At 42.0% G+C, this 13,949-nt stretch overlaps 1 protein-coding gene across 12 annotated transcripts in view; it reads left to right on the top strand.

Moving 5' to 3' along the window:
- NAV2 (neuron navigator 2) overlaps positions 1–7,274 on the top strand; it is a 385,274-nt gene extending 378,000 nt beyond the window's left edge. For all 12 annotated transcript variants that reach the window (XM_064426226.1, XM_064426225.1, XM_064426222.1 and 9 more), the window contains 2 exons: positions 3,079–3,282; positions 3,610–7,274. In XM_064426226.1, coding sequence (XP_064282296.1) covers positions 3,079–3,282; positions 3,610–3,735 — 330 coding nt within the window. In that variant the 3' untranslated portion in view covers positions 3,736–7,274. The remainder of the gene's footprint in view (positions 1–3,078; positions 3,283–3,609) is intronic.
- Positions 7,275–13,949: the final 6,675 nt, after the last annotated feature.

Below are 13,949 nucleotides of genomic sequence, written 5' to 3'. Positions count from 1 at the left end.
TGGCATCTGTTCAAAAGGCAACAGAACTCAATAGTGGCAACATTTTCTGTGGATGCAACCTCGCACATTGAATATCTGCATGTCTATGAAAATGCAACCAGAGCTGTCAATAATTTCAGGCAGAATTAGTCTCTTCAAGCACTTTTGAAGTAGAGAGTGGAAGAAGTGGTTAGATGCCAAACTGCTGATGTTTGCAGTGGGAGGAGTTAGACGTACAAATACCTTTCAATACTGAGTTCCAGAAGCACACCTTAAAATTATCCTGTGCGTCAGAAAAATATGCTTGTCATCATTAACTGTGTTACACAGGATTTTCCTTTGGAAATCAAATCTTTCAGCATAGGAACAACGCTTTGCATGGGGACAATGTATACATGAGTGACAGGAGCAGTATCAGTGACATTTTGATTACTTCTCAGGATTTAAGATAATTTTTTTAGGAGATTCCTTTATATTTGTTTTCAGAGGATGAAGTGAAATCATCCTTGATTGTCTATGTTTAGTAATTGATTCATAATCTGGAAATTTGGAATAGTTTTTGGTGTCTGTATGACTGTGAAGCTTGTTGGAATCAGGAGGAGGGTTCAGCAGAGAATTGCTATGGACTTGCCATTTAGGTAGGGGAAAAAAAGGAGGTTTTTTAATAAGCAGCTCTTTGTTCACAAAATAAGCCCAGCAGCACCTACTTTAAAATATGGTTTATAACTAATCTTTTACTAATGGCTTCTTGAAAAATTGTGAAATACGTTAATTCTCCAAGATTTGGGCAGCTGCCATTTGAAATTTGTCACTACTTAGAGACCTCATTCTCTTTGGGACAATTTGGGACTCATAGACATAAGGAAGACAATATCCTGGAGTACACTCAGGAACTTTGCTAGAAATGGAACAGGAGAACTATTTTGCATTAAACTTGTTTTAAAGGAAGGTAATAGGAGCTAGGAATCTTTCCAATCTAAAACAAGAGAAGGGAGAGCAGGTGATTTTCCTTGCTCTTGAAATGGAGTAAACTGATACTCACAGTAATACATGGGCTCCTTGTACTGGGTTTTGGAGCTCTCATATAATTGATCAGTACATGTGGAAAGTATTGAAAAATTAGTAAAGGAAGTGGAGAGAGAGTAACTGATAAAACCATCCTTTTGCTTCCTTGGTCTGCCCAGTATCTCCATCTGTCCTTAGGGTATTTGAATGGCTTGTGTTCCAGGTGTGAGGACTTCAGTTTCTCAATGTGCTTTAGATTCTTTATCCCCTTCAGCCCCATTTCCCCAGACTGCACTAATTCATCCCTCTTTAAATAATTTTCTTTTGTTTGGTTGATGGTTAAGAAGGTGCACTTTAGTACTTGAAGTATAGCCAGAGTGGTGTTAATGAACAAGCTAATGCTAGAAAGGTGGGTTTCATCTGTTCCTGTTTTTGTTTTTCTGTTCCTCATGCCCACAAAGACACCTCTGAGAGCACATCTTCTTTCCTGAAATTGCCTTACACAAAAGAAAGGTGGAGTCCTAATTTTGCTCTCATCTCTGTGGATCTGCTCTCAGCTATTTTTATATTTCTGTTTCTCACTTAGAGAATTACTTTGGGTCAGATACAAACAAACCAAATTAATCCATACAGTAATTGCTCTCATGGGAGCTGACTCATTTTGTTCTTCAAAACAAGGATGTGAAAATTAGAAGGTTGTATAAAACCTGAGTTCTTCCTGCTTGGTCTATCAGTACAGAATGCAGCACCAGCAAAAAGAGGACCCAGAGTCCCTGAGGCTTCCTGCCACTGTCAGTCATATTCCAGTGATTTTTCTTTCTTGCTTTGTGGAGCAACCTCTTCCATCCTTGTTCCATGACTTGCTCCCTGGAAAACATGCTGGTGGGAGGGGTGGACCGATGTGGTTGCCATGGAAGAGGGTTGGTGAGTAATTTAGTCTCTCCTTGGCTCAGATCCACTCAGAGTTTTGCAGGAGAAAAAATGTGAAAAATACAAAATCTTTGCCACTTACCAAATGACGTGTATCATTGTAAATTTGAGAACAAGGTTAAAATAGGAAATCGGGTTTGCCCCGTCTTGAAACTGGGAAGATAAGGTAGGAAGGCTGAAGGATGAAGGGTCCGGGCTGTGGAGGAGGCTCAGTTTCAGATTGCCTAGCACCATCTGCTGGCACCTCTGCTCCCTTCTGCTTCACAGCACACCATGGGTTGGTATTCACAGCACTTTAATACTTTGTGCATGCAAAATCTAAACCCACAAAAAATGTATCGTGGAGAAATATTATTGAGCAAAGTGAGATAATCCTAGATCCATCAGAGAACTGGTGAATTTCTTTGCTAGACCCTTGTGCAGGTGGATAAAGGAAGAGGACAGTGACAAAATGTCAGAGACAAGCACCAGTTGCTGAAGGATGTTGATAGTGATGTTTATAAAATGAAGGCAAATGTTTTAAAGCCACTTGTAGTAGTATTTATGCTTTTGGAAATCATGAGGCATTTAAATGAATATGTTGTCTTAGAATAGAACAGGGACAATACATTGGGATTCAGTAGTGCGGTCTGTTCCGTCCAGAAAAACATTTTTGAAGCTGAGCTTTCCTACTTAGGAACCTGAGCATGGACAAAGGCTGCTGGTGCTTTTTCTTGGTTGAATGTGAAGGAAATCTGACTTGAAAACTTTATGCCTTGACATCCATCATTCTTGCTTGATGACAGATCTCACGTTTCCTCCTCCACATTCCACGGGTGGCAGTTTGTAAGACAGCTGCCAGTGCAATCCAGATGTCAGCACTGATGACATCTTTTGTGTGCTGACATTGTTTAAGTTGACTTAATTAGGTGACGTTATTTTCAGTCGTTTCTTCCTTCAGCTGGTGCCAAGAGAAGGGCACTGCAGTCTCAGAGAAGGTGGTCAGCTCCTTCGAAATCAGTGCCATGACAAAGGGCTTTGTGTGTTTAGGGTAAGGAAACTCTCACATTCAGCCCTGCTTGCAAAGTGTTTCCTGCAGCACAAGAACCATGGCACATTCATTTTGGTTAGGTAGGCAGTGGATGAGATGGTTGGAATGTTTGACATGGTTTTATGCTCTTTCAGTTGTATGGGAGGAGAGCGCCCTGGGAGGATCCTGCCAAGTGGGTCATGGACACCTACCCCTGGGCAGCCAGCCCCCAGCACCACGAGTGGCCTCCTCTGCTCCAGCTGAGGCCCGAGGATGTGGGCTTTGATGGCTACTCTGTGTCCCGGGAAGGCTCCACCAGCAAACAAGTTCCAGTGAGTGATGCTGAAGGAGATCCTCTGGTAAGCTCTCATTTCTGAACAGCAGAACCGTTTCATTTGCCTTGTTTCTAGGGATTGGAAACAGGAGCTGGTCTGTGGCTGTAGACTAACCCCTTCAGTCGTCTCATTTTTTCCTTTACTGGAAAAGCTGTGTTTTACCAGTAACTTGAATGCTGCTATGATTTACAGTCGATACGTCTGTTCTGAGTCTCAGTATTATTGCCCCTGCTTGTTTCTCCCTTTCCTTCCTGGCCACTGGCAAAGCAAACTCCACTGTAGTTGTTATGTGGAGTTAATGTTGTTCCTACCTCAAAATACAAATAATCAGGAACTTCCTTGTCTCTGCAGATGAACATGCTAATGAGACTGCAGGAGGCAGCCAACTACTCCAGTCCCCAGAGTTACGACAGCGACTCCAACAGCAACAGCCATCACGATGACATCCTGGATTCCTCTCTGGAGTCAACGTTGTGATCTCCCTCAGACAGGAGTGTTTCCACTCGACAAGAGCCTTGATCACAGACTGATGAAAAGAACATGTTCCTGGGCTGGGATCTCAGTATTAAGAGCTGCAAGAACAAGACACTTGTAGCAATCTTGAACCTGGGTGCAGGCAACCCAAGTGACCTTTTTATTGTTTTTCTTTTGACGATGATGAGAACTGCACTACTCCTTTGTTCCTTCTTTTTAGTTGCTGTAAGCTCTCATGCCCAAGATCCTGAAGATGTTAAAAATAGTCATCATTACTAAGTTGAAGGGATTGGGGTGCGGGGGCAGTTTCACAGCTGTGAAGCAAGCAGCTTTGTGCCATGTACTGCCTGGAAAGAGAGGGGAGAGGGAATATTTGTCTATGCTGCTTCTGACCAAACACATTTACATGAGGGCTGGACTTCTACCAATCAGCTTTGTGGGTTAAACTCAGCTTCATATAGTTCTGGTGCTATAACAATATTGCTTGCCTCTGTAATAATACTCAATGAAGGCAAAGCTGCAAAACAGGGAAGTTTGAATAAATATTAAAAAAAGATAAAAGGAAAAAAAGAAACTAAAACAAAAAGCGCTGCTCTCCTTGCCAGTCTGAGACCTTGGCTTTCTTTCATTGTGTGTTTATAAAGATTATATATATATATAAATAGGAATATATAAAAATATGTATACAGTCTGAACAAATCAGGTTTTTTTCAAACACTGTGTAGCAATCAATCCTGCTACAAATGAAAGATCAGGTAGCCTTCTGCTAGTCAGGGCCCAATTCTCTTCCTACTTACATCTACACCACCAGATGGGCTGACTTCTGTGGTGCTTACACCCCACTAATCCAGCATGAGGAGAGGGGCTTCCCTCCTTCACAGAAGTCAGTGGCAGGGCTGTGCCCCATGGAGTCGTACAGCTCCAGAGACCCTTGGCAGTGCACAGGCATGGTGAGCTACACCTCTGCAAAGGGATGAGTTAGACTTTCATTTTTTAATTCTTGCCATGAAATGTGACAGCTGTTTTTAGAAAACTTTAAGTTTTGTTCAGAGGTTTCATTCCAATCAGCACAACCATAAGAGGATTAATTAAAATTCAGCTCTGTGGCAGTTCCAGTGCTACTCTGGTGACAATACTAACTTCTGTGACTTTTCTTTTTAATTGCAAAGTAAAAAAAAAAAAAATTTAAAAATATCATTTCAGCAGTATTCAGGTCTGGGGAAAAAAAGGTAAGGTACTGAGTACTGTGTCTTTTGAGTTTAGCTGTGCCATGCTTTTGAGTTGTGGCAGAGCTGTGAACCTGGTTTGGTTTCTCCTCTTGTGTGAACGCACACACCTACATGATCAGTGTTAAGGCTTGTACTTGTGTTGGGGAACAAGAAAACACCTCCCAAAGAGTTGCGCTTTCCTGGTGACACCATTACCCCCAGCACACCAGCTGTACCTCAGCCAACACCTCACTCCTCAGGAGGGATTCGTGCGAGCCTTTCCAGCTCTCCTCTGGTGCTGACTTTTAAAAGCGATGCCTTATTTTGTACTAATTGTGTTTGATTAAATTAGTGCTGTATATTATGGAATTTTATTTAAAGAAACAGGGCTAAAGTCATCTCTTGAAATATCATAAGTTGCTGTGAATATTGTTTGTATGAGATACTAGAATTTGTTTAAATGTGATAAAGGAAGAAAATGAGATAACATTTCAGGTTCATATCAATCCCCAGCTAATAAATCGCTGAAGAGCTGTTTTATCCATGCAGGAGGGACAAAAGAAGCTTTTCTACTCTTAATAAATTACAGGAATATGCTGGTTTTTCACTGTACAGGAAGAAATCTTATTACAAACACTTTTTCAAGAGCTTGTGGGTTTAAAGGAACGTAACAAACAAGTTCATGCTTCTGTGACTCAGCTTGAGAGGATGGTTTTATTATACCTCATGACTTTCTGTAATATAACTGTACTTTGTCTTACTAAGCTGGTCTTGAATCTGCTCCTCTTACAACTTTTAAGTGCTGATGACTTTTTTTTAAGAAAAAATATTGTAAAAGGAAAAATTTAAATATTTTAATGGTGGGAGGAAGAGCTTGGTGTTGTTACTGTTTTAACCTTATGAAATCTGATTTAATTATTTCACTGAATGGAATAACAAAGGCTACTCAGCCAATTTTCCTAATCCAGTTCTTGGTACTGTAAAAAATGGGTTAGATCTGTATGGAATCAAATCCATAGCATGCTGATGATGAGTTTGAGAGAAGTTAATTTTTCCAGTAGTCTTGACAATTCTGCTTCCCAGCACTGACTTTACCTGCTACTACTGTGAATTTTGGTACTTAATCCCCCAACTGAATCCATGCAGACAGAGCATGTGCCTGTAAAAAAAAAAATCCAATTGCAGGGCTAGGGCTTTAAATGGACTTGATATCCTAGAAAATGTCTCAGTTGACCTTTAACTAAGTGCTAAAAGACATATTTAAAGTAGTGTTTTATTTGTGGGGAACGGGGTATTTTTTTTTTCCTCATGTTTAATCCTGTGCTTAAGCTCAGGAAGACATTTCTATTATCTCTTCTTTTTTATTGACACTAGCTTGGCTTAAAGTGAGAGAGGCAATTTTGAATAGGCTAGTCATTCTGAGCATCACAATATTACGTGTCTTTTCTGAAACTTGGGGAAGCAGGGTTACCTGTTGTGCACGTCTTAGTTTTTATCAAGACTTTTCATAGATTTAGTCTTTCTTTAGGTGACTTTTCTCATTTAAGGCTTTTTCAAAAACACTTCTTTTTTTTTTTTTCCTTTTTTCTCCTCCTTACAAAGTTGGCTTGTTTGAAAAAAAATCAACAAGAAATGCAAGATTCTATGCAACATTCGTGTTGAGTTATAAATGGAGAGAATAAACCATTTTCTTTCCTTCAGAACTGCCAAGAATGATACAGGCCATAAATGAGATGTGGGTTTTTTTGGGGGAAGGGGAGGAGGGAGGGGGTTGGTTAGCCTTTTTGTACATTTTGAAAGAAGCAAACTTGATATTTCATTGTTGATGCTTAACTTCAATATTATGTGTATGAAATCTTGTCTAAATGTGGCAATTTTCTTTCAAGAAAAAAATAATATACAAAAACAAAGCAAAAAAATCTTTGTTGATATTAAATGGAAGGTTGCTGTTTTGATCTAGTCATTTCCAGTGGAACAGTTTATGAAATATGTTCTATAAGATGTACATTTTTTCATTGTAACATAGAAATGTAAATATTTGATTAAAAGTGCTGCATTTTGATGAATTTTTTCTAGCCATTTTTAAAGAGAAAACTAGGAATTGAGTATTTTGTGTACGTTTATGATGTTTTCCATTTGCTCCTCTCCCTATTTAATTTTCAGTTCTCATTTAGGATTGGAATTTGTGAATGGTCTGTTTGAGATCATGCCTCCCCTTTCTCACTCTGCCCTTTTCTACCCCTTCCCCACCCCGTGTCATGGAGAATAAAGCTGATGATTGTACCAGTCTTAAATTATTCACGATTCAATAAAATTGATGCCTATTTATTCAGATTTGTGGCTTCCCAGAACTTTTTATCCCTTCCTAATCACCATTTTATAATTTTTCATTTGTAGATCATGGGGTTCACTCCTTTGGTTTTGTTGGCTTTATTAAGTACTTGTGAGGAGTTGCCAACACCCCTCACCTGTCCATCCAGTCTAGCCTGGAATGTTTCCAGAGGCATCTCCCACCCCTCTGGGCAACCTTCATGTTCCACAAAGTATTCCAATTTTCTCTTCACCCATTTGATAGAGACATTATGGTTATACAGTAATAAATACACCATCAGTAAAAACATGTAGGAAACTATTATCCTTCATGACAAATAAATACTCTGACTAAAAAAAAAAAAAAAAAAGTTCTCTATTCAAAAAGGATAAATGCAAACACCTCTTCACTTAAAATCTAGGGGGTTTGGGTTTTTTTCCTGGAGACTTACTTCTTCATGTTTCTTTTTTGACAGTTCCTTGTCCACTTATCACCTGTTTGAATGATTAATGTTGGTAGGGCAGATTCACGTGTGAAAATTTTCTAAGACAATAAAAAGAGAAGCTCTGCTGAAAACTGATGATTGACATTCAAGTTTGTTCAATCCAAAAATACTCTTAATGACACAGTAGTGTAAATGGTAGCTCAGAGCTGGTCTGTAATGTGGGCATTGTCTGTCCTCCACAGCAGTTTTCCAGAGGCAGAATTGCTTTGGACATGCTACAGGACATTTTTCTGTGTTCTGTAAACTTCCTTTGATTCACAGAATTGCATGTCCTAGACTTGGTCGTGGTAAATGCTTCAGCCATGATCTTGAACAGTTTTGAATCCATACTGGGCTGCTAAAATGCTTATTATCTCTCAGGAATTCTTCCTTTCCTTTTTGGCTGCCCTATCCCTTTCCCACATAATTTTCTCTGATCTATGCACACTGTCTTGACTAGAATTATCTACACTTTTCTTGACTTTTTCTTTCCTTTGCGTCCTCTTCTCTTTAACCTTTATTTTCCTACTTTTTTTTGTTTCCAACATCCGTTTTCATTTTATGACCTTCCTTGATCCATCTCATCATTTCTCAGTGCCATAAGATTAATGCTGACTTCCTTTCTGCAGTGGAAATGGGAAATTCTCTGGAGTCATTCTATAAACTCAGTCAGCAGCACATGACATGTATTTACACCTTTCTCATTCCTGTTCCCTTTTCCACTGGTACTTTGGAGTAGTCGCCTCAAGAACCAGAGAGGAAATTCCTCCTGATACTCTGCAGGCTCCCATCCTCCATTCCGCACTTGCTGTCCATTTCACCACTTAACTGGTGCCCTGGATTCTGACATTGATCTCTGTGGTAACCAAGGGTTATCTGTGGTTTCTAATGTGGATGTTTAATCTGGTCTTTTAGGGGTTAGAGCAGAGCACAGCAGCTTCCATCTTTGCCCCTGGCAGTGGGGCTGACTGTAGGCAAATCCTTCCCCATCATCATCTTGGATAGCTTAGCCACACACAGAAATCCATGTTCCTCTCTCCTTCCTCAATCATAGGATGGTTTGGGCTGGAAAGGACCTTTAGAGGTCATCTAATGATGACCATCCAAATCCCTGCAATGAGCTAGGACATTTTCTTTAAGAGCAGGTTGCTCAGTCACAGGTATTTCTGATTTGCTCAGAGGCTAGAGAGATGTTACAGGGAGTGGAGACCATGGTTGGGCTACATATGGGTAATTTCTCCTCCAGGAAGTTCACCCATGTGGGGCTAGGCAGTTAAGAAGTCTGAAGGACCTTACATGAAATGGGATCCACAGGCAGATGGGAAAAGGTCATGCTTCCACTGAGAGCCTGACTGAAAGCCCTTTGTAGAGCACAGATCTGGTGACCTGCATGTCAGGGAGCCCAGGTATGGCCAGGACTGTGCTGTGCTGCTCTGCCCTGTGCCATGAGGACAGGCTGGCCTCCAGACCTGGGTTGTGATGCACAGAGCCCTTGTACATAGGACCAGCTCAGGCCACTCTAACAGAGAGACATGCAGCTCCTGCTGGGCGTGGGGCTGAGCCATCTCTGTGTCCTTGGCTTTGTCTAAGCATGCAGCAAGAAGGTCTCGTGGGTACATCCTTTCTGTTTGACAGATGGAGTTCTTTTGCTGTGAGAAAAGCCCCTCCTGTAATACCTTGAATGCCCACACCCATGGGTAGGATGTGGCCAGGATGCTGTGTGTGGATGCTGCTCCGCTGGGGTTTCTCAGCATCCGAGGGACCGAAGATTGTCTCTGCTGTTCCCATCTTGCAGTGTTCTCTGTAACAAATAGCATGTGATGGCTCCCTCACCAGGTCTGAGTGCCTTTTTATCGGGATTGTGATGAGCCAGTGCTGCTCCTCCTCCCTGCTAGCTGGTGCCAAGAGCGAGGTAGGGCAGCAGGTCCCCCCTCAAGCCCCATGAATCCCAGCCACCAGCTGTTGGCTCATCATAAAACACAGAACAGCACACGGGTCCCAGGGTAACTTTATTTGATGGTGAAACTTCCCCTCTTCATCCCCGAGACCAGGAACAAGGGGCAGACGGAAACTTATATGTGGGAGCAGGTCTCAGGGGAGAGTACAATCTTTAACAAATCAGGAGAATTGGGAGTAAAAAAAACAGGCGGGAACCACAATGTATAAACCCATAAAAATCCCAAGGGAGGAGAACAGTTTCAGTAAACTGATAGAGTTTGGAGAAATAGAAACTAGCAACTAACAACAAGAAAAGTGATGGAAATTCTGGGAAAAGGCAGGAACAAAAAGGAAACAGCATAAAGAAAATTACCAAATTACAAATCAAACAATAAACCTAATAAAACAAAAAGCACACTGCAACAAACCAGCATCACCCAGTGCAAAAGAGGAGTTAGGACACAAAGCCCAAGCCCAGTGGGGAAGGAACAAGCTCATGAGCTCAGATCTGTGTGAGCCACTAAATCTCATCCACAGCAGGATTTCTTGTTATGAATAGAAAGTTATCTAATTTTTTTTAGGTTGCAGAATTAAAAACAAGTCAGACCAGTTGTTGTAAGCTATTTTCACTCCTAAAGAGGAGTTCTTCAATTACCTGTTAATGGCTGGTGATTAACCATTGTCCCCCTGATGCTGGCCGCTTGCCAGGGAGGGACACAGGGACAGACCCTCCAAGTACAAAGAAATAGCAGTGACATCAGAGCCAGTATGCAGATGAGAAATGCATTGCGCCCCGAATTTTTACAGTTTTTCCCAGGAAAACCCCTAAAATTACGAGCCAACAAGTGACTTAAGTGACGTCTAAGGATGGGAGCGTAGTCCCGTACCTGCTTGGATCCTTTTTGCTTCTCACCCTAACCTGAAAAGATGTTGATTAAAGAGACGCCCCGGGGTGTTAGACAAAAAAAAGCAGGAATCTGCTACTCTCCCGTGAGGACAGAATCCCCAGCTCTGCCTGCAGACCAGCGGACAAAGCTGCATCACCCTCCTCCTCCATGCCACGCCTGGGAGCAGCGGCGGCGTGGGTGCGACCCGTCGATTTCTCCCCACCTGAGCTGATTGTTCTTAATAAAGGCATTAAAAAGGAGAAAGATCTCCTGCCCTATTTATTTCATTTCTGACAATGTTATTGCACAATTTTCAGCTTCACACTTTCTGCCAGACCATCAACCTCCAGTCCCAAATCAGTCCTGACTGTTAAACAATCTATTTCTGCACAGGAGTGCCCAAGTCATCCAAGAGGATCCTGGAAAGCTCTGACAAATGCTTCCTGCTGCAGATGCTGGACATGCTGACTCAGAACAGCCCATTGCTGGCTGGATTTAATGCTCACTGAACCTACCTGATAATATTTACTTTACTGCATAACTGTCAGTGGTGCCTTGGATATAATGATAGCATTGTGAAGTTTCAGATCCTGCTAAGAACACTCAGGACAGCAGATAGGACAAAACCCCTGGATTTCAGAAGCACTTAAACTGCCACTCCTGAAACTTCCATATGCTCAGATCCCAGCTGTGGGGGTCTGTGGGAAGCATCCATGGAGAGCACAAGCAGCTTATAAGGGCTGGAAGTTACTCAGGAACAGTCCAACCCCTACAAAGGGAGATGAAGAAAACAGAGACCACCCTGGCTTGACAGAGAGCTTTGGAATGTGCTTAAACACACACACACAAAAAAAAAAAAAAAAAAAAAAAAAGATAAATACTGACCACGAGAAGGTGGCCAAATACCATCAAGGAGTACGAGAACTTTAGAACTTTGGTGGAGTATACAAAGTTGTATTTAACCAGGCTAAGCTTGGCTAAACCTAGGATTGGTATGAGAACCTGTCCTGTGAAGAAAGACTGAAGCAGTTGAGTCTCCTCCTGAAGAAAACTTGTCAAGAACCTCATAGCAGGACTTCAGTACCTAAAGGGCAGCCACAAAGGGGATGGATGCTCTTATTGGATTTTACCAATATTATCAAATGGGACTGCCTTGGTCTGTCTGGCCTCAGTTGTTGAGCCAATCGTGGCAGCTGTGGTGTTTTGCTCCCCAGAGCGGCTCTGGCTCTCTGTGAGCACATGGGGACAAGTCCAGGCATGCCCTGAGCTCCAGTGCTTGCAGGCTGGAGCTTGCTGTTGAAGAGGGTCACTCCTCAGGCCTTCCTGAGCTGGAGAAACCCTTAAGGCGATGGTGAAGGAAGGAGTGGGTCCTGATGGAGAGTTTTAATCCAGAGTTTTTATGTTGTGCTGCATGGCCTCTGAATCTTGCAACAGCTCCAACAGAACTCCCAACCGTGTGGTGTGCTGGGGAGGGAACACAGGGACCGCCAGCCAGGCACAGGGGGAGGGGGTCTCAGGTGAGAGGGACACCTGGGTGGGCCAATGGCCCCCCAGGGGGTGAAGAGCATCCTTTGAACCTGCCAATCACTCTACGCTCCCCTTTGCAAGGGTGGGGACAGGAGAGGTGATTGACACACCTCCTGGGGAGGGAAACTTGAGGGGAAAAACCAGGGAAACTGAGGCACACCATGACAGCACACCGCAACATGCTCTCTTTTCACAAGGAGCCACATGGAAGAGACAAGGAACAATGGGTACAGGTTGCACCAGGAGAGGTTTTATCTCGCTATCACAATGATATTTTTTATAGAAAGAGCAATCATTCTGTGGAACAATCTCCTGAAGAATATTGTAGAGTCCGCATTGATGGAGGTTTTCCCAAGTATGGTTGATCAGGGTAATAGTCCTCACCTAGATTCCCTTTCCCGCCAAAGGCTGGACCAGAGGATCTTTCCAGATTGTGCTGTTGTATGATTTTATGAAGTATTTTAGCCCTTTGCTGGTTGCATGCTGAAATAAATGGGCAGGAGATCTTTCTCCTTTTTAATGCCTTTATTAAGAACAATCAGCTCAGGTGGGGAGAAATCGACGGGTCGCGCCCACGCCGCCGCTGCTCCCAGGCGTGGCATGGAGGAGGAGGGTGATGCAGCTTTGTCCGCTGGTCTGCAGGCAGAGCTGGGGATCCTGTCCTCGTGGGAGAGTAAAAGATTCCTGCTTTTTTTGTCTAACACCCCGGGGCGTCTCTTTAATCAGCATCTTTTCAGGTTAGGGTGAGAAGCAAAAAGGATCCAAGCAGGTACGGGACTACGCTCCCATCCTTAGACGTCACTTAAGTCACTTGTTGGCTCGTAATTTTAGGGGTTTTCCTGGGAAAACTGTAAAAATTCGGGGTGCAATGCATTTCTCATCTGCATACTGGCTCTGATGTCACTGCTATTCTCTTCACTTGGAGGGTCTGTCCTGGTGTCCCTCCCTGGCAAGCAGCCAGCATCGGGGGACAATGGTTAATCACCAGCCATTAACAGGTAATTGAAGAACTCCTCTTTAGGAGTGAAAATAGCTTACAACAACTGGTCTGACTTGTTTTTAACTCTGCCACCTAAAAAAATAGATAGCTTTCTATTCATAACAGTCCCCCCTTTTTTCTTTGATCAGGCTTAAGCTTAACCTTGCATCAACTTATAATTTTTGGCTCATTGACATAGAATTTCCTATATTTTTTGTATTGATTATAAATTTCCTGAGCACTCTGATGATCATATTTACCAAACTTCATTACCTTTTTTGGTTTTTTCAGGTTAATTTCTTTAGAGATCCTTAGGTTATTCTGTACAGCAGATGTCACTATTTTTGTTAAACAGGGAAATAAGAACAGACTAACAAGTGTACCCACAGTGAAGGTTATAGTTCTCCAACTTTTTTTGAAAGTCCATAGATTAACCCACCAACTGGAATCAAGTGCAGGAGTCCTTTGATTTCTTAAATATGCTAGTTTTCTTATTTCATTTAAAGTGTTTCTAATGACTGCTACAATTAATTTGATTTGATAAATTACTGTTTTGGTTTGGTTGAGTTCATCATTAATATGATTAAGAGCCAATGCAGTCTGATTAGATATTACTTCTAATTCTGATTGTAGTTTCAAAATTTTGTTTAACATATATTGCTTCTTCAGTTTTGTTTTTCTTAAATCCTCATATATAAGAACTCTTAAACTTGATCCAGATTCTTTGTGTATTATAAAGACAGTTTGTTTTATAATTCTAATGATGCCACCACTAGACCAGTCTCTTGGTAATTCAGTGGATGTTGTGGTACCATTGACCCAAAACAGGTGTTTAGGGGTTTCCTGAAAGATATTAGTTTTTGTCGTGCCCTCCCAATATTTA

The sequence above is a fragment of the Passer domesticus genome, chromosome 6 (assembly GCF_036417665.1).
Source record: "Passer domesticus isolate bPasDom1 chromosome 6, bPasDom1.hap1, whole genome shotgun sequence".
In the NCBI taxonomy this organism is placed as follows: Eukaryota; Metazoa; Chordata; class Aves; order Passeriformes; family Passeridae; genus Passer; species Passer domesticus.
The sequence above is the reverse complement of the archived record's forward strand: the minus strand, read 5'-3'. Positions and strand labels throughout refer to the sequence as shown.